Source organism: Botrytis fragariae (assembly GCF_013461495.1).
Source record: "Botrytis fragariae strain BVB16 chromosome Unknown tig00000012, whole genome shotgun sequence".
Taxonomy (NCBI): domain Eukaryota; kingdom Fungi; phylum Ascomycota; class Leotiomycetes; order Helotiales; family Sclerotiniaceae; genus Botrytis; species Botrytis fragariae.
In genome coordinates, this window is record NW_023500989.1 from 622184 (window position 1) to 646494 (window position 24311).

The following is a 24311-nucleotide window of genomic DNA, read 5'->3' on the forward strand; positions in this document are numbered from 1 at the left end:
AAACCTTTGCATCGAGCTACGTCTGATTGACATGATATTACTCATACTCACCCACATTATTTGATTTCTGTGCTTTACGACATTAATCTCTCGAGTTGCTTGAACTTTACATTGCAAATGTAGAGTGCTTGTGGACTCCCACGCTGTGTATTCTGTATGCCAGGCTATGCATTCATCTAAGCAATATTGATGCATGCACTACTAGCCCTGTATAGGCAGATGGTTCGACTGATTCTTGAATATCTGGAACACAAATGCTTTCACGTGGTAGTCAGATGCTTCTGAGACTTCATGTTTCGCACTTAAGCCTTGTCCTTTATGGTCGGGAATAGTTGTCATCTTCTTGTGTTCCGACCTCTCATCTGACCGGGCCAACAGATTATGCCCGGCTTATAGACTCAGCCTGCTAGTCCTCAGATACCAGTCTGGTGTTGTCCTATCAGAATTACCTGTTCTTTGGATGACAGGCGGCAACACAGACTCGAAAGGTTTCACAAGTTTCTAATTTTCATATACTCCGAGAGATCCTAAGAATACCAGCATCATCGAAGTCAATGTAAAATAATTCAGAACATGCTTTAGATCATTTCAGACAGGCCACAGAAACGCGGCCCGACGTAATTGGATGCACTTTACATACCTACATCAACCAAGATGGATCAGTCTATTATTATACAGATATACGAACATCCTTGGACCAGCTAATGGCAGAATATTCTTTCTCATTCAAAGAAACTAGATATCAAATGTGCATTCAGTTTCATGCTCACTTAGTGGTACTAGAAGAGAATGTTCTCTCGGATTTGTGTATTTAATCGCAGGTGTAAAGAATGTCTTGGGTGGCTTATGAAGGGCTCATAAGCAGAAAGGTCTGTCGATACGGACAGGAAACATATACTACGAAACAAGACATGCACTATTTATCGGTAAGCGGACCCAGCAAGCGTCGATACATAATGATCATTTCTCAACTCAAGAGATTCATCTACCCTCTCCCCATCCCCCTCAAACTGAGAATATCAGCCACGCTTCAATCTATTGATATTGACGATGCACGATCTACTGGTCTTGACAATGTAGTCCCTGAATTTTCTAGTTCTCCTGGATCATTCAGCGGATACACAAGCACACGCATTAGTGACTCCACTTCTTGTCTTCCACTCAAATTTATGGCTAAACTTGGAGGAGTCGGCTCTACAGCTCTATTCCAGATCTCCAATATCTGTTGCTAATCTGACGTATCAGGGATAGTACTGTCAAGGAATCCACGAAAATCCCGCATGATAAATTTCGGAACATATGAGTCTAGAGTCGGATCTCCAGTATCCGTGGAAGGAGCAGCGCTCACAAAAGCGTATATCGAATACCGTAATTCCGTCGTTATTATCGCCCCCATCAAATGATAGATTGAAAGGAATATTGTGGACTCGAGCATGGTAACTATCCTTTGCTCTGAGGCCAGCTTCGACAACCAAACATGTAAGAATAAAGCGAAATGGGATGTCGGCCACAGAAACTTTTGCAAATCCAATTTTCCGCGACCAATCTTTCTCTTGAAGGCGAGTTGCGTGGCGAAGTTTATGCGATAATGCAATTCTGTTGGCCGGAGATTGCAAGATTTTGAGGATATCTAGACAGGCTTGAAGGGCGGTGGCGCCGTAGAGCCTTTCTGACGAGCTGTTCTTTAGTATGCGGTTGAACATTAAGGGCAAATTTTGCAGGGAGTCAAAGAGAGAAACTCACAGTGGTGTATTGCTGCTAGGCCACGTACCGCCCATTTATCTTGGCAATAACGAAGAGTTGATGTCTTTGTCCCATATCGAGCGACTTTTCTATCTCTTTTCGAACAATTTTATCCGATCAATTATCGCGCGTAAGTGTACCGCAAGAGATCTACAGAAGTACATATGAAAAGGAATAATTAACAAGAAAGAGGAGAAGCCTGTTTTATATATTGATCATAACAATTCGCCTCAATCTGTGACTTTACAAACAGTTGAGGCCCAGCTTTCTCACTAGTCAATGATACGGACGCGCATATGCACAGTGCCTAGAGACGCCTGGAATCCGCAAAAGGAAGGGAAAATAAGCGGAATATCAATTTTGCTTACCCCGCGATCGATTGTTCGAGGGAATTGTCCTCATAATCCTGATTTATGGGAAAACGTGATATCCCGAAACCACTTGATTCGGGAAGATAAGGGTATCTACACATTGGCCGAGTGGCATGGAGCATAGCCGATCCCGGCTATTGTTATTGGGGTTTACCGATACTTTACCGGTTATAATTTATTTGGGTGATAGGAAAGGAAGAGGGTGGGATACCAGGTCCAATTGGTATTGGTCTCGATACTCGCCAGGGCAAACATGGAGTCAAGAAATCTGGCAATATTTCGGCGCTTGATGAGTCCGAGTCAATTTTTTCTTACCGCATTTCGAAGTTCTAAGCTTCGATTCTTCCTGGCTGCAGTCACAAAGAGGACTTGTACTGGAGGTATCAAACAACCAAACCAAGCTGCTTCAAAGGACTATAAGTTCAAAGTACAATAGCATTGCGGCGAAGAAAACAACACCATAACAGTCCGGCTTATACATACAGAGATGTTGAAACAATTTGCAATGTGGGAGCCAGATACTATCAAACTTCAAAATTCAACTGCAGAATATTCAAGTAACAATTTCTGAACAGTTCCAATTTCAGGCTATTTATTCAAGAAATGATTCACACATTAATTATAATCCAGTTCAATCTTCTCTAGCTTTCTAATACCTACATAACCACTAATAATCTCAACTTAGATCTTCTTCACAGGACATCTTAGTTCTATCTTTCCAGGAGAATTCAACTAGTTCAGAAGGTTAATATGAAGGCCGCTAACATGCAAAGAACAACTATGTCATGCGATCTTGAGTCTTCATTTGAAGCATCTAGAAATTCCTATTATGACGAAGAGGAACAGGGAGACTACTATGATCCAATACAAATCGATTGCAATCCTTCTAACCACCTAAATTGTTTCGACAGCTGCGACCACCTAGAGCGTTACAAGTCCTTTCAGAAATTCATCGAGCCCCTCCACGAGGCGCGATATGAATTAGCAGATGAATACAGAGATTTGACACGAGAGTACGCAAGGGTAAATCGAATCTACGCAAGATCACTCAACGAATTCATCGGCTCTTCCATCAAATTCTCGCCACCGGAACGCCGAGATTCCATTCGCAGCGATTGTCGGCCCCTTGATCCATCTAATTTATGCGTCTGCTGCGACTGCTTCCTAGAACTCGTTGCACATTACCTTGAATCAGTTATTGAAATGGAGTTTATGCAGACATATATCAATATCTTCAAAATCGAGCATCGGGAATTGGTTGAGAAGACCCTCTCTCTCAGATGGGAAATCGACAACAACCAAGTTAATGCTGAGGAATTGGCGGATATGCTGGATGCGGAAGATCGTAAAGGTAAGAGATATAGGAATCGTAGGGGACACTAGTACTAGGTGGGAGGAAACGATTGAGAGAACCCTCTCTCACTCATACCAACCATCTCGTACATGCTCACGGGCGACAACGACCTGGAGGCTGGTCCTCGCACAGGTAAGCTGGAATTTCCTTTGTTGGCGCTCAGCTAGTCTTTTATGAATAGATAAGTAGAAGTCTTTCTTTGTAACAACGTCTTGACTTTTCAACTACACGACAAAAACAATAATAAAAATAAAAATAGACATTTTCTTTATTGAAAAATATGACCAATACAATGTCACCTTTGTGCCCTTGTGATACAGACACCAAAGTGAAGATGAACGATGTGACTAAGTACTAGCATGGAGAAACATTAGAAAGCGCTGCACATTTACTAGTCCTGTTTGTAGGTGAGTGGCATCAGGAATTTTCTCGAAGATGAGTTGCCATCTTCTTTTGAATTTTGAACAGACACTTCACAGATACAGCTTTTATTTCCGTACAAGATCTTCTGACATCCTGTCCAAGTGGCTAGAATTTATAGACCTAGGCCACCCTTATAATCCGAGTTCAGGTCATATTCTCCACATCTTGGAGAAAGCAATGAGTTCTGTGAACCGAGGAAATGTTACTGCGTTGAGTGTGTGCGGCAATGACTTGATCAGCCCGGCTGCCCTTGAAACTATTCTCGCTGTGTTGCCAAATCTCAAAGATGTCTACCTCCTGAACATTTCTGAAATACCACTTTTGAGAAAGCTGAAAATTCTCCAAGGGAAAAAGGGTATCAGATTTCCATGATTCGGAGTTATATTCCATGGTATTCAAGCCAGCCACAGGTAGTCTTGGCTACTTAGAGACCAAGTATTGAGAGAATTTTTCGACACAGATCTCTATGCACTGCCATTCGCATATCGCGAAAAATTCTACAACGATCAAAACTCTCGTAGATACAATAATAAGCCCATTCCAGCGCTCGGTCCGAAGCTCGGTTCCGAGAATAAAGAAGCAAGTCGAACTAATGATATTAGTGAAGAATCTCAAAGCTTCATGAATGATATGAGCAAATTTTACCATCTTCTCGAAGACGGAATGCCGCCATTTTGCGATTTGGATTGTATTACGCCTGTGACCGAGCAGATGATATACATTACCTGTGGTGAGACTGACGAAAATAGCATACGTGATAGTGAAGGTGGCCTTGACATACTTAATCGATTTCAGAAAAAATCATCGTCGCATTCAGGGATTGATGGTCCTGGGTATCATGCTATGCCGTTGAAAGAAACGAACCGACACCCTTTCCAACTTGTCCAGAGCTTAGCCCGCTTCATTGGATTTTCTTTCAGCGAGAGACACATGTGGTTCTCAGACTTGAGAAAGACTCTGGTGAAGATTCTCGCCATGGAACCAATCGACGATATCGGCCCAGGATATTAGGTTTTACCGCTCTGCGCAGGTATTTATAGCGACGATTTGGGCATTGGTGATTCATCAAAGAGCAATGGAATCTTTCAAATCACTAGAGAGATTATTCCGAATGAGTAGACTTTTGTCATGATTGTTGAACAAGAATCCTACAAGCTCAAAGAGAAAGAAAAGGAAGAAACTAAGACTCGGTCTCTTGCCCGCTATGCTTTTGTATCGGCTGAGCGTAGTCTCGCTAGCTCAGCATCGGGTGATATACTTTCAACCCTGGTTGTTGCCGATGTAAAACAGTTTTTAGAGAGCAATCAATTTTGCCAACCACGATAAGGAATGGCTTGATGAGTTTTTGGAGTGGTGGGAATACCAAGTTGCAAATCGCTGGATATGTCCCTTAAAGTTTTGCGGCAGGAAAGAGATCGAGTCTGTCATCAAATCAATAAAGTTTACTCCAGTCGCCGAACAGTCAAACACCGCATACGAGATTGGACTGGAGCGGAACAAGAGTTTTATCAATTGCATGAATGAGAACAAAGATTGCAACTGAGTTCTATGCTTAGATCTGGAATGGCGATATGCTTGAGCTTTTGTCCAGTCATGGCAGTAATCTCTTCCGAATCTCGCGAGCCTTCCTACTTCAGGGTCCATCTTCACCCCACTTTGCCCTCAGGAATTCCATTCTTCCCTTGCGCTTGCAAAAGTTGCTCTGTAATTCACTTCTCTGCATTCTTCTCTTTTCTTCAAAGGCGATAGTTACTTCAGCTACATTTCAACACAAGTCTTGACCTCTATACATACTAGGTAGTACGTAAGTCTACCATAGTATCGGTCAGTATCCCTTTTTAGTGATATCAGCAGGAGAAATATCTCGGGAACCTGATAGGACGCAATGGTGTGTTGACTTCTGTATTTGGAGTGTAATTTTTTTGGCCTTTTTTTTTAAGAATTCAAGTCAGTTTCTTACAATCGATCGAGAAGACGTGAGTAAGCCTTTAATAAGTGAAAAGTGTAAATGATCTTAAAAAATCATTGAGAAATTTTTCATAACGCTCAAGAGAGAGTTCACTTCATCAATAAAACAAGCCCCTTTCCGAGTAATCTAACGATCACTTCCTCAACAGCAGAGCGAAGAAGTAACTCTTAAAGCCCTACAATATCCATACCTACCACACCTAGGCTTAAACCCTCATCACACATTAACAAGTACCCCTCTCGCCCCTCACCACACACGCCACCGATCCATTATAATGCGGATCCCATTGCCGCACAGACATGCTATGCACAAAACTTTTCTTTTCCACCTCTACCCTCTTCTCTCCAGTTTCTCAAATGCAGAAACCTCCTCCTCCTTACCAATCCGTCATATATCTCTTCTGCCCTCCTTCCCTCGACCAACAGAAACAAAACAAAAACAAAACAAAAGCGAATTTTCCGAATCCGGGAATCGAACCCGGGGCTACTCGGCTCCAGATCGCATGATGTGATGGTCACATGATGATGAAAGCGAGTTATGTTAACCCCTACACTAATTCGGATGGTTGTTCGATGGGAGGGGCACGAGTTCTGAGTATATGTACTGATATTTTTGGGGTAATTTCTTTGAATTCTTTTCATGAAGCGAAGGAGGAATTCGCACGGGAGAGATATAAATTTTGTTGATTCAGTTGAGTGAATGGAAAATGGTTTTGTTTTATTGGGATTTTCACCGTGTTTTGCATGTTTACAGATCAAACAATTGGATGCATTTAAGCAAATCACTTCCACCCAGATCTCTTCAATATTCATGAATAAATACAATTTCCAATGATATACAACAGATGACACTCGATCTGATCCCGAATACAAGACAAAAGCTAAACATACACATACCCCTCCTACCACTACCCCCCATCAAATATTCGCCCTCTTCTTAATCCCCACCATACACTCCAGCGGTTTTCTCAGAAATCCCTCTCTCGTCTCCAACACATCCTGATACAGGTCAAATTCGTATCTCCTGAATGTCGTCGCGACAATGAGTGCCAATTCCATTTCTGCCACATTTCTTCCTACACAACTTCTCGGTCCATAGCTGAATGGAATGAAAGCGTTCTTTTGTCTCTCTGTCAAATTGTACCATCTGTCTGGTACAAATTCATCTGCATCATTTCCCCAGATTTCTTTAGAATGATGGATTGTGTAAGCTGGTACGGAAAGGACAGTGTAGCCGGGGAAGAATTTTCCGCACACTTCTGCTCCTCCAGGTGGGACAATACGTGGGAGGCCAAGAGAAGAGGTAGAGTGGATCCGGAGGGTTTCCTGGATGACATTATTCATGTATTTCAAATCCTTTACCATATCGAAAGTGGGAACATCGACGCCTGCAGGAATAGCATCGTCTAACTCCTTTTGAAGCTTTTGAAGGACACCTGGAGTCTTGCAAATCCAGTAGAGGATTGCACAGGATGTGTTGGATGTAGTATCTGAGCCAGCGATGAGTTGAGTGAGCGCCTCTGCGGTTAATTCTGCACGGCAAAGTTTGGCACCTGTCTCGTCTCTTCCTTCCATAAGTCTTGCGAGTAAGTCAACGCGATCATCTTCCTTCTCACGATCAAGACGTTGGCTCACACGAGCAACAGCAATACCAGCTAAGTTTTCTACTGCGGCAAGACCTTGACTAAAGAAAGGATCTGGGAGGTATTTGGCGTATGGCTTGAGTTGTGGTAGACAACCAAGTGTACCGGAAACTTCACCTCGACGATTCAGAACCTCGACAGCGGGGGCATAAGTAATTGGTGCATCGGGTGTTTTTCTGATTTCCGTGATATCCTTTCCTTTTTCAAGCATGCCGAATGGAGCTCCAAATGCAAGGTCGCCAATGATATCGAAAGCGAGATAGTTGAACCACTATAAAAACAGACTCGTTAGTATATGGCAATACAGCCCATGTCAGAAAATTTGAACATACGTGAAGACAGTCAATTTTTGCGAATTGGCCATGTGCATTATCTGACAGTGCATCCCATCGATTCACAAACAAATCCAAATTTCCATGCATATACTGTTCGAATTGGCCAATACTCTTTGTAGAAAAAGTATGCGAAATAGTCTTGCGCTTTCTCGTATGTTCGACACGATCTCGAGTATTGAATAGACCTCTCTGGATAGAGACAAAAGCATCATAGTACTCTCTGCAAAGAACCGAATTAGCAGTTGAAAATTTTCACAGACCATTCAGCAACTTACGACTTCAAGAACCCATTGCCATGACCATAAACTTGCTGGATAGCAGCATCATCTGCGATACTGACATGATCCGGTTGGATCCTAACCATCTTTCCATATTTGGCATGCGCATCATGAACACTCAGATATCGATACCCCAATCGAGCTTGTAGCAGTAGCCATAATCTTGTGAATCTCGCTGCGAAGGGCCCGGGGATATCTCTAATAGCTGTGTTGGATGTGAAATATGGAACAGCAAAGAAGAGCACCAATGCGATTGGAATCGCATAAGGTGTGAGAAGAAAATCGACAACGGCCATTGTGTACTAGAGCGATGATCAATTACCGGTTCCTTTGCCGGAAGGATGTGCTGCAGGGTCCGATGCAAGATTTAAACACCGGGGAAAATGATAACAATAGCTTCAGGGGTATCTCACAACACTAAAAATATTCTTGCTTGTTCACACCTCAATTGAAATATAAAGATAACTTCAACATAAAATATCCAGCGACATCGAGTTCAATTATAGTTGAAGCTTCAAAACTGCCGACTATGAAATCCGTCTTCACCCCGCAATCTTGATTCTGGCACATCCGCATCCCCATGTTCTCGGGTCCACGCTAAATCTGGCAACTCGACTCACACAGCCAATAATGAGGGGGTATAAGTCATCAGCCGGCGAACTCTCGGAATCTCTATACTTATTTTGCTTCAAGTGGATGTTCAAAACTAGTATTTGGCCATGAGATGATTCTCTTCAACTCCCTTTCTTCGAAGCCGAAAGGATTTGCGTTGCATAGCATTCTTATGTGGAACTACTTTTGTTAAATTTCAGGAATTTGGAAGTTACATTGGACGGATATGACGGGGAATCTATGTCTATTTTTCTATATGCATAGCCGCTTGCTTTGAAGTTTGGGCCTTTGCGATACGAGCGAACACATGTATCGACTTTTATGTATCCGCCCATGTCCCGTTGTTACCGCCGTGTACGAACTTGTATGTCACATTGCATTGTCATTACAATTTTCCCCTTCTGCTATCAACAGCCTGTCTAAGCTTGGCAATAACCTCGGATGGGTCTTTGGCTCCAAAAACAGCACTACCTGCAACAATCACATTTGCGCCAGCATCTGCGGCTTGATCAATTGTTCCAGGACCTAATCCACCATCAACTTCGATATTGAGGTCTGGGTATCGTTTCCTGAGTTCGGTGACCTTAGGTAATTCAGATGCCATAAACTTTTGTCCGCCAAACCCGGGGTGGACCGTCATGATCAATACCATCTACAATTGTTAGCGATTTGTTCCCTCATGTTTGCGTCATGAAATGCTCACGTCTGGCCTTTCCTTTTCTTCGGGATTCTCGAGAATATCCCATAGCACATCAACCTTTGTATCTGGTTTAATTGCTATTCCTGCCAACATTCCATTGTCATGAATATATCTGATTAATTCTTTTGGGTTCGTCTTCGATTCGCTCGTCGATTCCGGACTTTCTGCCGCAGTGCTTGAGATTGCAGCTTCGTAGTGAAAGCAGTAAAGATCGCACCCGGCCTTTTGAAATTCCTTTACCCATTTCTTTGGCTCAGCAATCATCATATGACAATCGAATGTTCCCTTTCCGTGTTTAGCCGTTGGTCGATCGACATGACTTCTAATCTTCGTAACGACAGGTGCTCCAAAAGTAATGTTTGGCACAAAGTGCCCATCCATAATATCTACCTGCAAATCACAAAATCACCGATTAGCATGAATTCAACATTGTGGGCTGGTATTCAATTACATGGAGCCAATCTGCTCCTTGACCGATTGTATCAGAGCATGCTTTCCCCAATTCTGCAAAATCTGCAGATAGAATAGATGGAGCAATAATAGCTTGAGGTGACATTTTGATAATAATCTTTCGGCAGATATGCTGACAGAAAGAGTAAGAAATTAGAAGTAAGTCTTGCAGATTTGGATCTTGAAAGTACGTCAGACAAAGTTGTATTTATGGTGGGGGTATTTGTTTTATTCGTACTCGTCCCCGCTCACCGAGAGCTCAACTCAATACCTAAGCAACTGAAATATCAGGCATTCAACATATTGTGTTGGAGGTGGGCTTTTTTTGATATCATGCCATCATCAATCCATCATCAACCCACAAGTCATGCGCTAAGATAAGAGATAAGAAATGCGGGGAAACTTAATCAAGCAACTCTTGTCTCACCTGGGCATAAATATGAGCCTTCGGGACTCCGTTTACCGGTCAAAAAAACCTTATAAGATACACCAGACCCTATCTAAATCTTGATTTTCGACATCTAGACTCTGAGTGATTTCTTGTGTATCTTATATTCCTCACATTTCGGGGAATACAAATTGTCAATATAACCTCAATAACCTCGTGTTTGTGTCGACATCTTGTGATTGATCATATATTCATTACCGATCGATCAAACAAACCGACCAAAGTACCTCGAGCCAGTGAAAGATCGTGGCCACTCAGTCGTACAATGTGATCTCGGATGAGGGCATAAATTGCTCAACCGCCTCTTCATCCAGGTCATTTTGAATAGCCTTGGAGCTTCCGGGACCGTTGTCGGCCTTTTTATTGTAGGAAGTCCTACCAGAAATTCCTTGGTTTATTTATTTAAAGGCCTTGGCCAGTCTTCTTGATAATCGTTTGATTCATCGACCATGATGGCTGCCGCTCCAATGCTCCTATACTATCGATGCCCAGCCGACCTCGCTGTGCCCCATCAACGTTACAGTTCCGCTGCATATCCTTCCGCCAATCTCTATGAGTAAGTGCTCACTTCCATTCTCCCTTACATTTCGTCTTACTAAAGGCGCGATCCTCACTACTCATCTCCAATATCTTCATGAATCAAAACTTTCTTGGGTGAAAGGAAGAGCCCACTGCATGCTTCTCTGATGGGAATCTTCAACCCCCCTTCTCTCTTCCGCATTCTACATCTTTCAAAACTAACAGCATCTCCCCATCACTAGCTCCGACAACGAGCCTCTTCTTCCCCACTCCCATCGTCTTTCCGCCCTCTCAACTTCTCCTTATACCGCACATACCTACTCTGAACATATGTATGCGGCCCCCTCCTTTCACAACACCCCCGTGAGCGATGATTCTATCATTCCCGCCATCGTCGTCGATGTTATTCCCGCTGAAAGACGTGATTCTTCTGGCTCAGACAGCAGCCATAACGATACCATTCCACAGAAAAGTAAAACCGGTTTAGTCTCAAGACTTGTGAAGAAGAAGAAAGACAAAGGCAGAAATGGAGATGATAAGGAAAAGAAGTTAACGAAGGTAGTCTATATGCCGAGGAAAGAGTATGTTCATGATTTCTTAAGCCATGCTTCCTTTCTCCTCCTTATTTCCAGAGCACGGATTTAGGACTATGAATCACGGATTAACAACTTTCTACAAGATATCTGAAACATTTCGCGAGAGGTCACAGTGGTGAATACATAGGCACCGAGTCTCATCGTCGCTGGTCGGAAGAAGAATTGGAGCAAACTTTTGGTAAATTCAGGCCACCGAAAAGAAGTAATGGAATGTTCTGGGGACGAGGTTGATATTTGTTTTGCACATGTCCTGTTTTTTTTGGTGTGTGTTTTTGAAGCTTTGATATCGGTAATCGGAGAGGGTCATGGGAAGGAAAACTTTCGTGCAATGAATGGGCCAATGGAATTAGCACGGAGTACTATACCCTGGACTTGAATTTGGAATCTGTAACTGGATATTTCACATTAGTGAGGGTTAGGGAGATTGGTAGTAGGAAAGAAATGGTTGGGAATTAATGCTCGGTAGTTCAGTGGATTTTGCGGTTGAGTTTTTGAATTTGTTATTTAGCATGCAAGCCAAGCACAATCAATTGTTTTCTTAGTGTATATACGTGCATACATCTATGCTTTCCCAAGGATCTCGTCAAAAATGCCAATCAGGCGATTTACTTCCTCCACTAAAGCCGCATATATTAGCACCACTAGTTTTGTCCAATCAAAACAAAAATCAAACGAAAAGCAAGAACTTACAACTGTTGTAATGCACGAAACTAACTCTCACCACGCCCTGATCTCCACACCCCAAAACATCTTTACACAATCGGTTACTATAGAACATTCCCCATCTAATCCCCACCTCCCCCATACTCTTCTCATCCACCTTTTCCACAAATTCCCGACTTCCGAATCCTTGCACGAAGAAACTGATCGTACAAACTCTCTTTTTCGTATCCCAAGATTGTTCACCGAGAATCTGGATCTCAGGTCTAGAAAGAAGATACTGAAGGAGAGTTTTCTGAAGCGATTCTTCATGGAGACAGATTGCCTCCCAGGATTGGTTTTCGAAATACTCAACGACTTTTGGGATGGAGCCAGTGAGCTCGTAGTTTGAGCCTGCGAGAGCGAGTTTATCGGCGAGGGTTTTGCTGGGGTTGAAGAAGTGACCGAGGGTCTTTAGGGAGGAGAGGGCGGGAGGAGAGGCATAGAGGAGGGAGATGTGGGGGCCGTAGACTTTGTACCAGCTGAAGGCGTAGAAGTCTACTCCTAGGGCCTGGACGTCGAGAGGGCGGTGAGGAGAGTAGGCTACGCCGTCGACGCAGAGGAGTGCACCTGGGATGGTGTGCACGAGGTCGGAGACTGGAGGAGGATTTAGTGAGAAGGAAGTGTGAATTGGGAGGACTTGGAGAGGAAGTTGGGTTGGATGGAGGGAGATATGAACAATTCGAGATTGATTTTAAATTTCAGTATGCTGTGTGAAAAGAATGAGATTGCTTACTGCCGCGAATATCGTGGATGGTACCAAGAATGTTGGAGGCGTGAGTGAGGGTTACAAGAGCGGTCTTGGAGGAGAGAAGGGGGCGACTAGAATGCGAATCAATCAGCTGTCTAGTCGGGATGGACTACAAGAAAGATATATGCTTATGGCGTCTATTGCGCAGCAAAGGGGGTTCATCAGGCGGGACAAAATATGCAGCCAGGGTTTAATCTTTGAAAATACGAAACCAGAGGAGAATTGAACACACAGTGATTCAGGAGACAGAATTGGGTTACTTGACGCAGGTGGAGTCCACCATTTGATAGTAAACTTTTGAGATGCAGCGAGAGCGACCCAGGAGGCAATGTTTGATTCATGGTCAATGGATGATATGATCAACTCAGAATCGGGTGGAAAGTCAAAAGCCTGGGAAAGGTTTCGAAAATTCTGAGTTGTGCTTGAGCCGAGGACTAATAGATAACGTCAAAGATCAGATCACTCAACGGGTGAGGAGAATTAGGAAAAGGGGATTACCAATATTGGATGGGGGTGCATTGATGTATTTTGCTGCTGCTTCATATCCTGCAGAGTAACTTGTATTTGCTTTCTTGCCCACATTGTATGAACCACCGAGTTGAACATTGGAATTGATGAGGTAATCATGGATGCTTTATATGTGTGAGATAATCTGTTATACATCCCATGGAATAAGGCAATGTAGTAGAGAGGTGCACTATACCTATCTATGACAGTCCCTAGGGTTTGACTACCACCGGCATTGTCAAAATACACTTGCTTCTTGTCCAATGATGGGAAGCACTTTCTTGTAGCTGTGATATCGAAGGAGCTCATTGTGTTATGGTTTCAATAGTTGATCTTGTAGGTGTGACAGTAGAAGAAGTGACTCGGAATGGCAAGAAGATTGTTGACTTGTCCTTATTACTTCACGATAACATGGTTATCATCGGCATGGATAGCAACGTGGGGTTGAGGGGCCGTAATCAAGGATTGCCCAATAGAGCTTCCTCTTCAGAAATAGCGGACGAAAATAACCCGAATGCAGTCTCGAGGCACTTGCGCTTCCACATTGACCAATCTATCAAAATCGTTGAATCTCGCAAGCCAATCGGCATGACGTATCTCCTCACTGCTTTTCCTGACACAATGCAGGAGTATTGATGGACGTATTGATATTCAATCTCAAACTTGAGACTATTCTCATCTCAAGAAGACGTTCCTGCAACGTTTCCACAGCGCGTAGATTCATATCCTTATATAGTAAATACGTATGGTCAATATACGCATTCCATATATACCAGTGACGTTGTGCAAGTGTCAAAACTCCTTTTTTCTACAACCTCAGCGTTTGGAGCTGGTGGGCTCCACAAAAAATAAATTCACCGCCCTGGCAAAATCGTCATTGGAGAAGCAAGCTTCAAATTTATTATGAACTGATAATCCCGAAAATCTTTTAATTTTCTCAGTCGTGAATTATTACTCTGATATCTTTCATCAACGCATTCTTACAATATTCAAGATGAAGCGCAAGGCAGATACTCAATCTAATGGCCAGAATGGCAAAAGTATCTTGAAGAAACGTGCAAAGAAGGGTATGTATTCCCGTCAACTATTCTTCATCTGCCACACAAACTGACCCAATCTTGTTGTAACAGCATTGTCGGATGAAGATGCAAGGAAGTCGTTTAGAAAAGGTCTCTTCGACAAGGATGTCCTCAAGAAATACACCAAAGAATATGCCAACTCGGAACCATATAAACATCAAGTTATCAGCCCATTAATCGACGATGCTTTGCTCCGCGCCGTTCGCAACGAAATTCGAGAAAATGTGCATTTCACACCCAAGGAAACGGATATCTATAAAATCCATCAATCTGGTGACTTGGCAAATCTGGATGGGTTGGATGATGGTGCGCTGGAGAAATTGCCTTCTTTACTCAGGCTACGAGATGCATTGTACTCATCTTCATTTCGAAAATATGTTGCGAAGATTACAGGCTCTGGAGAATTGAGCGGAAGGAAAACGGATATGGCTATCAATGTTTATACTCCAGGTTGCCATCTCTTGTGTCACGATGATGTGATTGGAAGTCGGAAAGTCAGTTACATTCTGTATTTAACTGATCCGGATGTGGCTTGGAAGGAAGAATGGGGTGGAGCTCTGAGGTTGTTCCCTACAAAAGAGTTCGAGGACGATGGTGTGACAACTATTACTCCTAGTCCTGACATCTCGAAGATTATTCCACCTGCATGGAATCAATTGAGTTTCTTTGCTGTTCAACCAGGTCAGAGTTTCCACGATGTTGAAGAGGTATATCATGCCGCAAACAAAGAAGAATTGGAAAAAGATGGTGGTAGAGTTAGGATGGCTGTTAGTGGATGGTTTCACATTCCACAAATTGGAGAAGAAGGATACGTCAAGGGAGCTGAAGAGAAATGGGGGAAGAATAGTAGTCTGATGCAACTGCAGGGCAACCCAGATAAATATGACTTCCCGAAGGAAGAGCCAATTACTGTGACGGAATCTACGGCTGAAGATGCCGATGAGAATGGTCTTGAAGAGGCAGATTTGGACTTCCTACTCAAATATATGGCGCCCACCTACTTGACACCGGATACCTTGGAGCAAATTGCCGAACGTTTCGAGGAGGAGTCAAATGTTACTCTTGATGGTCTTCTATCTGTCAAGTTTTCAACCAAAGTACGAGAATACGTCGAGGCGCAAGAAGCTGCAGGTCTACCAGATAGCAGCGTTGAAATCGAGAAGGGTTCTTGGAAGGTTGCTAAGCCACCTCACAAACATCGTTTCCTCTATCAAAAGCCATCCAGTGGAGTTTCAGGTGGTCAAAAGGAATTGAACCCCATCGAAGAAATCCTTAATGTTTTACTTCCAAGCCCTCAATTCCGCAAATGGCTTGAGATTGCTACATCATGTCAAATTGAGAATTATGACCTTTTGGCACGTAGATTTCGCAAGGGTTTAGATTATGCTCTTGCGAAGAATTACGAAGGAGAGCCAAGATTAGAGGTTGACTTGGGATTGACACCTACAACTGGATGGGGCGACGATGCTAATGATGATGATGAAAACGATGATAATGGGGATGACAATGAGGAGGAGGAAGAGGAGGATGAGCCTAAACCAAAATCCAAAAAGTCAAAGGGCAGAGAAAAGTCAAATGGCAAGAAGAAGGCACCGGAGCCCAAAGAGGAACCTACACCAGAACCCGAGGAAGAAGATGATGTTGGAGGTCATTTAGTATTCATGGCAGGCGATGATGAGAATGACGAAGATGCAGCAATTTACAAAGCTGCAGGAGAGGAAGAAGATGATGGAGTACTTTTCACAATGCCAGCTTCGTGGAATAAGATGAGCATTGTCTTGAGAGACAGCGGTGTGTTGAAATTTGTCAAATACGTTAGTAACAACGCAAAAGGTGATCGATGGGACATCAGCGGTGCTTTCGGTGTCAAAGATGACGAGGATGATGATGAGGATGATGAGGAAGATTCAGGAAAAGCATCACAGGAGTCGAAAGTCTCATTGGAAGATTCGGATGAAGAAGGCACCTTTAATGGATTCCCTGACTCGGAGCCTGATAGCGATTCGGATTAGTTTAATAATGACTATACGACTGTTCATTTTATTTCATCGGAAAAGGAATATTCATCACTGGTCTAGGCCACTACATCTTGGAATATTGCAGACATATGTGGGGTCATATATATGGATAATTGTACTCTACTGCGGATACAAGATTCGTGTCAACTTTAGCATTGATATTTTCAGCGTATCATATGAATGGAAATGTTGTCTCAACTTTTTTGTTGCACGTCGAGATGCATTTCGCATTCGTTTATTTGAGCTACGTGGTGTCTAATAACTCTATTTGGGAAGTGGCTAAGCTAGTATGTCCTAGGCTGGCGTAAACGCCGAAACAGATGAGTTTTTAGGTTTGATTGAGGGGGATGGTTCTTCAGCTGAGGGTATCTGCATGGGATCTGTAAAATTTGAGATTTGTGCGAGCAGTTCATGCATGCTGATGTTAATATCCGTGAGTGGTGAAGCACAGCATGCTGTACAATACTATAATTACTCTTTTGCTAACCAGTCTACCTATTAGTTCCTATCTATGCAAACAAAAACAGGGAGGAAAATGATTGTCATCTTCCTTTGTTACCTTGCCACCTCATTCTCATTCTCCATCCCTTCTTCCATACCCACACCGTTTTTAATGCATACCCACTACCATTAGCATGTTTTACGAATATCTTCATTTACTCTTCCCATTTATTTCATCACTAGCAAATGTATGTCCAATCAGAATCGTGAAATTTAGCGAATGCGAAGAAGCCGGCAATGTCCTAATTTAGTCGTTTATGACCGAATATCACGTGAAGATGATGAGTGACAAAATCGTTTTGTTGCATATCGGTTACACGAACGAGAATGAGCGAAATTTGATCGACACCAGTGAAGAAAGAGACATGGAAAAGTGGGGAAGTTAGAGAGACTAGCTCGGCATGAGTGTGATTTTAGAAAAATGTTACTTCCGAGGTATTATTTCCGGATGGAGGAGAGCACGTGGGAATTGTCCGGGAGGAGGGAGAGATTCATCGCTCTTGGATAGAATACACTTAACTTCTGTTATACTTCAGGGTACGGGTAGGTAAGATGTGATGGGTGATCGTTTACATCCCGTTCTCAAGACAGGAAGACTACAATTGAGGTTATCCCGAGAGGCGTTACCAGTTCAGCCACTTCAGTGGTGTATTCAAATGCAAATAACATCGGTAACAGTTCGCCAAAATAATAAAATCTACGACTTGCAATGTGGAATTAACCACCTAGGGATATCCTACAGCCCTAGAAACTTCTTCTAGATCTACAAAGAACGCAGTGAGTTTGGCGTCAGCGGCAGCGGGAACGGGAACGGGAACGGTTCAAATATTCATTCCTTTTCCGCTCATGAAAGACTTTCTATCGTCTCGACTCCGCTTCGCATTCGGATTCGTCTGATATTTCTTACTCCGTCGGCGTGGTGAGGTCGTACACAAAGATGAAGATTAGGTGAGAAGTGGATATGGTTATTCTTTGAAATTACGCGTTCGTCAGATGAGTATTGATGCAAGGACGTTAGATTGTGGCTTGTAGTTGTCTTATCAAAATCATATAAAAAAGCAGTGGTTTATTCTTCTTGTTGTCTGGAACCATTGTTTTTGGTTTCTTTGCCTTGTTGTTCATTATATACTTTTGTCTTCTGATATCGAGAATCACCGAAGCGTTAAAGGACAATGACAACATCGTATTTTAGCGGAGCAGTTCTATTTCTAACGGTATGGATAGTATATGCGTGGGTAAAGAATGAAGTGAATTGGATGAGATTGAGGAGGTTTGGGAGGAAGAATGGATGTGAAGAGCCAAAGGTGTTGAAAAATAGATTGCCTGGAGGGATAGAAAGATACTGGGGGATGCTCAAATTTAAGAAGGGTATGTATGATGTGGGATTTTTTATGGTTCGGTAAGGTATAGGATGGGGATGGAAGAGAATGTATTTATTTCACTTTGAAGTCAAAGTTTCTCTGAATACCATTGGGTAATTGTGTGTATGTCTTTACGTCAAGAGGGCGTTTCAAGAAGCCTAGTTTTTCTCTACACAATACATATCTTAATGGATCTCCCATACATCTGACCTTCTTTTCATCAACCAGCTCACAAGCCTAACCATACACAGGTATGGACATCCTCGAAGACCACGTCCACGCACGCTATCTCAAAATGGGCGTCGGCACCTACCGAATCTTCAACCCCTTCCACTCCCTAGTAGCAACCTCCGACCCCGAAAACATGCAAGCGATTCTCGCCACCAACTTTACCAATTTCGAGCTCGGCCCCAGCCGAAGCCAAAACATGTTTGAATTACTCGGCCACGGCATTTTCACCGCGGACGGCGAAGCATGGGCGCACTATCGTCAACAACTCAAGCCTCAATTCTCCAGAGATCAAATAAGTGATCTAGAAGCCGCAAATCATCATCTCCAGATTCTCTATCGAGCACTTCCCCAAAAAAGTTCAGAAGAGGTAGATCTTCTTCCTCTTCTACTACGTTTCACAATGGATGTTAGCACAGAATTCCTCTTTGGAAAATCAGTCAATAGTCAAACGACCGCTCTGCAATCCATTGACTCGGGCAACGACACAGAATTGCAAGCTGAGGAGAAATTCGTACAAGCAATGTCTTATTCCCAAGACTACATTATCTTCCGCGTGCGACTCTTCAAATTCTGGTGGCTGGCGCGCTCTCAGAAGTTTCTAGATGCGTGCCAGATCTGTAAAGATTATTCCGCAGATTTCGTGCAGAGGGCTCTTTCATCTACTTCTCCCAAACCCTCTCCATTTGCATCTACACCTCCATCCCCTAAACCTTCCTCACCCAAAGCCAACCCCGAGGAAAAAGAAAAATACATCCTCCTCAACGCACTCACCACCCAAACCCGCAATCCCACCGAACTCCGCGATCAAATGCTCCACCTCCTCCTCGCCGGCCGCGACACCACCGCTGCACTCCTCGCTTGGACACTTCTCCTCCTCTCCCGCAATCCCACACGCTACACCAAATATCGTTCTATAATCCTCTCTCACTTTGGCCCTCTATCTTCCTCCTCCCCTCTCTCTTTCACCACCCTCAAAGCCTGTAAACCACTAACCCACATTCTCTACGAAACGCTCCGGCTCTATCCCCTCGTACCTATGAATTCGCGCGTCGCGATCCGGGATACCGTGTTACCGGTTGGTGGGGGCAGTGATGGGAAAAAACCGATAGTGGTTAGGAGGGGTGAGAGGGTTACTTATAGTACGTATGTGATGCATCGACGGGGTGATATATGGGGGGAAGATGTGTTGGAGTGGAGGCCTGAGAGGTGGGAGGGGAGGCGATTGGGGTGGGAGTTTGGGGGGTTTAGTGGAGGGCCGAGAGTGTGTATTGGTCGTGAGTTTTTTTCTTTTCTTCTTTCTTCTTGTTTTTTTAGGGTTCTAGGGATGGTGAGGATTTCTGGATTGATTGTAGTTTATTGAGATTGTTTGGACACATGAGAAGATAGATGCGAAATAAATCCCAAGTGAATAGCAAGGGCAACGCAGAACAGTACAGCCTACTAACACCCCACCTCTCCACAGAACAATACGCACTCAACGAAGCCAGTTTTGTGATCGCGCGTTTCCTTCAAAAATTCGAAAGAATCGAAGCGGTTGATATGAGTGGAGAAGATGGGATGTTGGGGAAGAAACTGAGTTTGACTATGTCGCCTCATGAGGTGAAGGTTAGATTGTTTGCTGCTGGGGAGTAGGGCTTGTTTGGACTTGGGGTTGGGAGGGAAGGGGAGAGATGAGTGTAGGGGTGGAGGATGTTGATTTCATGGGATAAGGATTAATGGGGATTGAAAGGGAAAGAATGAAGAGGGACTGATATATAAAGAGAATGAAATAATGAATTAATGAATGAACGCCCGAAGTGTTATTTACGCTGATTAAAAAGAATAAGAATGTGTAGCTTGATCAGCCATTTATATGGAACTGGCCACGCAACCCAAATCTAGTCAATATACAGAGAGAGAGAGAGAACCCAAAGCTGCTATGCATCTGCTACCTGACCAAAACGCCACGCTATACCATCTCCAATCCTAAAATCCATTCATAACCTCGTGTTCATAATATCATATGTTCTAAGACCCGCCCCAATCCCGATGCTGAAATGTATAAAATGCAAAAACTCCTTCCCATGTGATATGTTTCTTGTTTGCTATTGAAGCTTGTCTTGTCTCGAGTCTGCTCAATCTTTTTTGCTAGCAGGTGATCTTTTTTTCTTCGGTTTCACCTCGTTTATCCCAAGTGGTTTCTGCATCACGTATTCCTTCTTCGTTCCATCTCCATATTTGTGCGTCGTGCTCCAATCCGCATTAATGGTAGCCGGAATTCCTTGACTTGGTTCTCGGATTTGATCTTCGTGCAGCCTATCTAGACTCTCCCCCATAATTCCATATTTCGCCCAATTAACCGGTGGACACCGTACTACGTTCTGCGGTGTTGGTAGGGTCTCCCACTTTGGATTTTGGGCCTGCGCTCCATTGATCTGTTGCCCTTCCTCAGACTCCTCATCTTTATCTTCATCCTCATCACTACTACTTTCCGTATCCACGACCATTCTTCCCCTCTTCCTTGCATTTTCCTCTCTTTCCCTCTGTTCTCCTTCCTTCAAACTTCCTATAAATCCCTCCGGATCCTCCATCGCCCTCTCTTTAATCCTCTGCAACGTAACCATATCCCTCTTCGCATTTCTCATCTGCAACTGTAATATCGAAATCGCACTTTTTACAGCCAGAGCGTCTGGATTCTGACTCAAATCAATCGTCTGTGGCGGCGGTTTCGGTTGCGGCATCGATACTTGTGGCGTTTGTTGTGTATGGGCGTACGTTTCTCTGAGTGCATGGGCTTGCGCTTGCATGGCTGGATGGATTGGCATTTGCTGAGGACTACTATTCTGAGCTGCGATGGTATTATTCATGATTGCGATATTCTTTCCTCCGACATGATTTCGTTGCGCGTAACCCGATGATTGCGATTCCAATCCCGCCGTTCCATTTTTCACGGCGACTCCCAGGTTCACATTCGTATTTACATTGGAGTTTGAAGCTAGCCTCGCGGCCGACAATGTAGGAGTGATGGGAGAAACAGGAGGACGCTCGGGACTAGCGGATCTCGAATTGGATGATTTGTGAGTATGCGAAGGAGGAGAAGTTCCTTGAATGGGAGTCTGAGTCGATGTGTAATGTGCGGGAGTTGGCGCTGCAGAGGGAGGAGAATTTGAGGTTGACGCTGTAGGATGAGGCATTTTAATCTTGAGGATGGGCATTGCGAATTGCTTGCGCCCGCGCGCGTTGGAGATATGAGGCTGCGGAGTCGGATTACTTTTGTCCGTGATTTTGGGTTTGTTCCTTTCTAAATACGGGAGGTCGGGATGTTTGAATGGAATGGAACTTTGAAGTTGTGTGGGGGCTCGAGGGGGCAATGATTGGTGGAGTATCTGAATATGATTGGCTATAATTATGATTTGCTTGGCTGAGATATTTAGTCTGAAATGTTTTGATTTATAATCGATCGATTTAGGTTGGGATGAGTTGTTTTTGTTGAAAGAGGTTGGAAGTAGTAAAGTACTCGGTACGCGTTTGAACTTTGAACAAACGATAGTACGGACGGGGTAGGTGGGTTGTAGGGAATAAATGTATGCAAGTAACTTATAAGACTTTACGACATTTTGTTGGATCTTTTTATGAGTCAGGGGAAATGGGGTAAATATGGAAACAATCGATTATAAAATTACCTAAAGGTTATTCTTTTGTTAGGTAGTATTTACGGTATTTATGGTATATCTTTCTTCGCTTACAAAAGTGGTTCGGTGGAGATTCATATGTCCATGTCACTCCGTGGCTCTTGCTTAAGCTTGAGCTGTCTTCAAAAGTGGCCAAGCAACCAAGTAGCTAGGTATCTAACTAGTATTCATTGCTATTCTATCTAATGGGTAGCTCTTGATATGTATTTCCTTCTGGATCCTAGAATTCTTGAAGTATATCACCGTCTAATAGCAAGCCCGAATAAAGAAAAGAAGTAAGTATACTACTGCTTACTTACCACTCAAATACTATTGATACATCGAGCCTTCTTTCAAAACCAACATTGTTCCAAAAGTCATGTCGTCATAGCGGAAACTTGAAGATAACCAAAAATGTTTCCACAACTCTAACATTTTCCTCCATTCTCTTCATTTCCTAATTTCCTAATTTACCTATCATTATACAATGGATATTAGCCCTTTTGGAATTGCCAAGGCTGTTATTCCTAATTTACCTTTGGTAATAAAAACCGCCGTTTTAGCATTGCTTTCTCGTTCCCCAAATGCTTCAGTCCAGGATGTCATCACTGAAGTCATAGTAGTGACTGCAAGACCTATGCTTAGCACACCGGCAGCTATCTTGAAATCTCAAAGACAATCTCAGATAGACTGGGGAGTATGGGGACCAATGTGGATTGCCAAGTATACAATACCAAGACCTCAAGATGAAAGCCATGACAACGAAAGAGTCTATGGTATTAAACATGCTTTAGTGAAAGCAATAAAAGAGCTTGGGACGGAATACAATGCTTTTGAATTGCCGGAAATCGTCGACGTGGAAGCCGAGTGGACAGGCCATCGTAGTGGAGTTTCAGCCTTTGCCCGCCGACTAGATATATCTGAGTGTGAACAGTATGAGATGATGATGAAAGAAGTGGCACCGAACAGTCCCACGATTCTTTATTTTCATGGTGGAGCTTTCTGGTAAGGAGATCATGATATTGCATTTCTCAAACTGAACTCAACGTCTAGTCTCATGGATCCTGTTACCCATCGACCGACAACATCTGCGTTGGCTCAACAAACTGGTGGCCGTTGCTTTTCAGTTCGCTATCGGCTGGCACCCCAAGATCCATTTCCATCGGCACTGTTAGATGCGTTCATCGCTTATCTATCATTGATCTCGCCTCCACCTGGCTCTTTCCATGAACCTATTCCTCCAAATAATATTATTTTCTCGGGTGACTCATCAGGGGCAGGATTAGCGACGTCGCTTTTGCTACTATTTACAACTTTGAATCGCATGGGGATTGACCATATTCGTTTTCATGGTGTGAATGTGCCAATCAATGCGACCGAAGTTGCTGGCCTTGCCATTACTTCGCCTTGGCTTGATATTTCCCGATCCCTCCCTTCCGTATTGAGGAACATTCAGTACGATATGATAGCACCACCTTCATCAGATTGCACAATGCCTCATCCCAGATTTCCTCACGATTCAGTCTGGCCAGCCCGATCACCTCGTGTTGAGACCTATTGCGAGTCATCAATGGTCACTCATCCTCTCGTCAGCCCGCTTGCGGCTAAGAGAGAGCACTGGCGTGGTGTAACATCAGTCTACGTAAGTGTAGGTTGGGAGAGTATGCAAGATGAAGCAGAGGTTTTCGCGCGTAGATTGCACGAAGCCGGAGTTACAGTCATATTTGATGGGCACGTGGGTATGCCGCATTGCTTCGCTCTCATGCCGTGGAATCAAGCTGGAAGAACAGCTTTTGAGAATTGCGCGAATTTTTGTGTAGAGGCGGTTCAAGGTAAAGTGAAGAGCAGTAATTTCGGTTCGTGGACAGATAAGGATGGAAACATCGAGACGGTTGAGCTGGGGAAACTGGGAATGAGGAATAATGAAAGGAAAGTGGACCTTGACGACGTCCTCGTAAATAAACTTCTAGAAAAGCAAAGACGGTGGAGGGTCGACTTGGAAAAGAAATTAAGGAACTGTGAAAAGGGCGAAGCAACAAAGATAAATTCAATCAGGAATGGCAATTAGTGGTAA

At 43.5% G+C, this 24311-nt stretch overlaps 12 protein-coding genes across 12 annotated transcripts; 8 read left to right on the forward strand and 4 right to left on the reverse strand.

Annotated features, from left to right (window-relative positions):
- Nucleotides 1-2894: 2894 nt before the first annotated feature.
- Bfra_002411 (uncharacterized protein) lies at nucleotides 2895-4902 on the forward strand (the record flags this gene model as incomplete). Its single annotated transcript, XM_037332832.1, has 3 exons — nucleotides 2895-3465; nucleotides 4010-4246; nucleotides 4352-4902. The coding sequence occupies 3 exons, from the start codon at nucleotides 2895-2897 to the stop codon at nucleotides 4900-4902; spliced, it is 1359 nt and encodes a 452-aa protein (XP_037194960.1).
- A 117-nt stretch (nucleotides 4903-5019) lies between these two features.
- Nucleotides 5020-5434, forward strand: Bfra_002412 (uncharacterized protein; the record flags this gene model as incomplete). Its single annotated transcript, XM_037332833.1, is given in 2 exon segments — nucleotides 5020-5172; nucleotides 5189-5434. The coding sequence occupies 2 exon segments, from the start codon at nucleotides 5020-5022 to the stop codon at nucleotides 5432-5434; spliced, it is 399 nt and encodes a 132-aa protein (XP_037194961.1).
- A 20-nt stretch (nucleotides 5435-5454) lies between these two features.
- On the forward strand, nucleotides 5455-5672 carry Bfra_002413 (uncharacterized protein; the record flags this gene model as incomplete). Its single annotated transcript, XM_037332834.1, has 2 exons — nucleotides 5455-5595; nucleotides 5634-5672. The coding sequence occupies 2 exons, from the start codon at nucleotides 5455-5457 to the stop codon at nucleotides 5670-5672; spliced, it is 180 nt and encodes a 59-aa protein (XP_037194962.1).
- A 1105-nt stretch (nucleotides 5673-6777) lies between these two features.
- Nucleotides 6778-8411, reverse strand: Bfra_002414 (putative benzoate 4-monooxygenase protein; the record flags this gene model as incomplete). Its single annotated transcript, XM_037332835.1, has 3 exons — nucleotides 6778-7773; nucleotides 7835-8057; nucleotides 8113-8411. 3 exons carry the CDS (start codon nucleotides 8409-8411, stop codon nucleotides 6778-6780), a joined length of 1518 nt encoding a protein of 505 aa, XP_037194963.1.
- Nucleotides 8412-9112: 701 nt separating this feature from the next.
- Bfra_002415 (putative ribulose-phosphate 3-epimerase protein) lies at nucleotides 9113-9983 on the reverse strand (the record flags this gene model as incomplete). Its single annotated transcript, XM_037332836.1, has 3 exons — nucleotides 9113-9379; nucleotides 9431-9817; nucleotides 9879-9983. 3 exons carry the CDS (start codon nucleotides 9981-9983, stop codon nucleotides 9113-9115), a joined length of 759 nt encoding a protein of 252 aa, XP_037194964.1.
- Nucleotides 9984-10774: 791 nt separating this feature from the next.
- On the forward strand, nucleotides 10775-11671 carry Bfra_002416 (uncharacterized protein; the record flags this gene model as incomplete). Its single annotated transcript, XM_037332837.1, has 3 exons — nucleotides 10775-10881; nucleotides 11087-11425; nucleotides 11524-11671. 3 exons carry the CDS (start codon nucleotides 10775-10777, stop codon nucleotides 11669-11671), a joined length of 594 nt encoding a protein of 197 aa, XP_037194965.1.
- A 330-nt stretch (nucleotides 11672-12001) lies between these two features.
- On the reverse strand, nucleotides 12002-13706 carry Bfra_002417 (putative aminotransferase class-v protein; the record flags this gene model as incomplete). The annotated part of the gene is made up of 6 exons (XM_037332838.1): nucleotides 12002-12057; nucleotides 12131-12736; nucleotides 12876-12961; nucleotides 13123-13324; nucleotides 13389-13522; nucleotides 13594-13706. 6 exons carry the CDS (start codon nucleotides 13704-13706, stop codon nucleotides 12002-12004), a joined length of 1197 nt encoding a protein of 398 aa, XP_037194966.1.
- A 102-nt stretch (nucleotides 13707-13808) lies between these two features.
- Nucleotides 13809-14249, forward strand: Bfra_002418 (uncharacterized protein; the record flags this gene model as incomplete). Its single annotated transcript, XM_037332839.1, has 2 exons — nucleotides 13809-13990; nucleotides 14174-14249. The coding sequence occupies 2 exons, from the start codon at nucleotides 13809-13811 to the stop codon at nucleotides 14247-14249; spliced, it is 258 nt and encodes an 85-aa protein (XP_037194967.1).
- A 142-nt stretch (nucleotides 14250-14391) lies between these two features.
- On the forward strand, nucleotides 14392-16488 carry Bfra_002419 (putative pkhd-type hydroxylase tpa1 protein; the record flags this gene model as incomplete). Its single annotated transcript, XM_037332840.1, has 2 exons — nucleotides 14392-14464; nucleotides 14528-16488. 2 exons carry the CDS (start codon nucleotides 14392-14394, stop codon nucleotides 16486-16488), a joined length of 2034 nt encoding a protein of 677 aa, XP_037194968.1.
- Nucleotides 16489-18167: 1679 nt separating this feature from the next.
- On the forward strand, nucleotides 18168-20219 carry Bfra_002420 (putative cytochrome p450 family protein; the record flags this gene model as incomplete). The annotated part of the gene is made up of 3 exons (XM_037332841.1): nucleotides 18168-18363; nucleotides 18608-19726; nucleotides 20050-20219. 3 exons carry the CDS (start codon nucleotides 18168-18170, stop codon nucleotides 20217-20219), a joined length of 1485 nt encoding a protein of 494 aa, XP_037194969.1.
- A 482-nt stretch (nucleotides 20220-20701) lies between these two features.
- Bfra_002421 (uncharacterized protein) lies at nucleotides 20702-21781 on the reverse strand (the record flags this gene model as incomplete). Its single annotated transcript, XM_037332842.1, has 1 exon — nucleotides 20702-21781. One exon carries the CDS (start codon nucleotides 21779-21781, stop codon nucleotides 20702-20704), a length of 1080 nt encoding a protein of 359 aa, XP_037194970.1.
- Nucleotides 21782-22724: 943 nt separating this feature from the next.
- On the forward strand, nucleotides 22725-24305 carry Bfra_002422 (putative lipase esterase protein; the record flags this gene model as incomplete). Its single annotated transcript, XM_037332843.1, has 2 exons — nucleotides 22725-23242; nucleotides 23291-24305. The coding sequence occupies 2 exons, from the start codon at nucleotides 22725-22727 to the stop codon at nucleotides 24303-24305; spliced, it is 1533 nt and encodes a 510-aa protein (XP_037194971.1).
- Nucleotides 24306-24311: the final 6 nt, after the last annotated feature.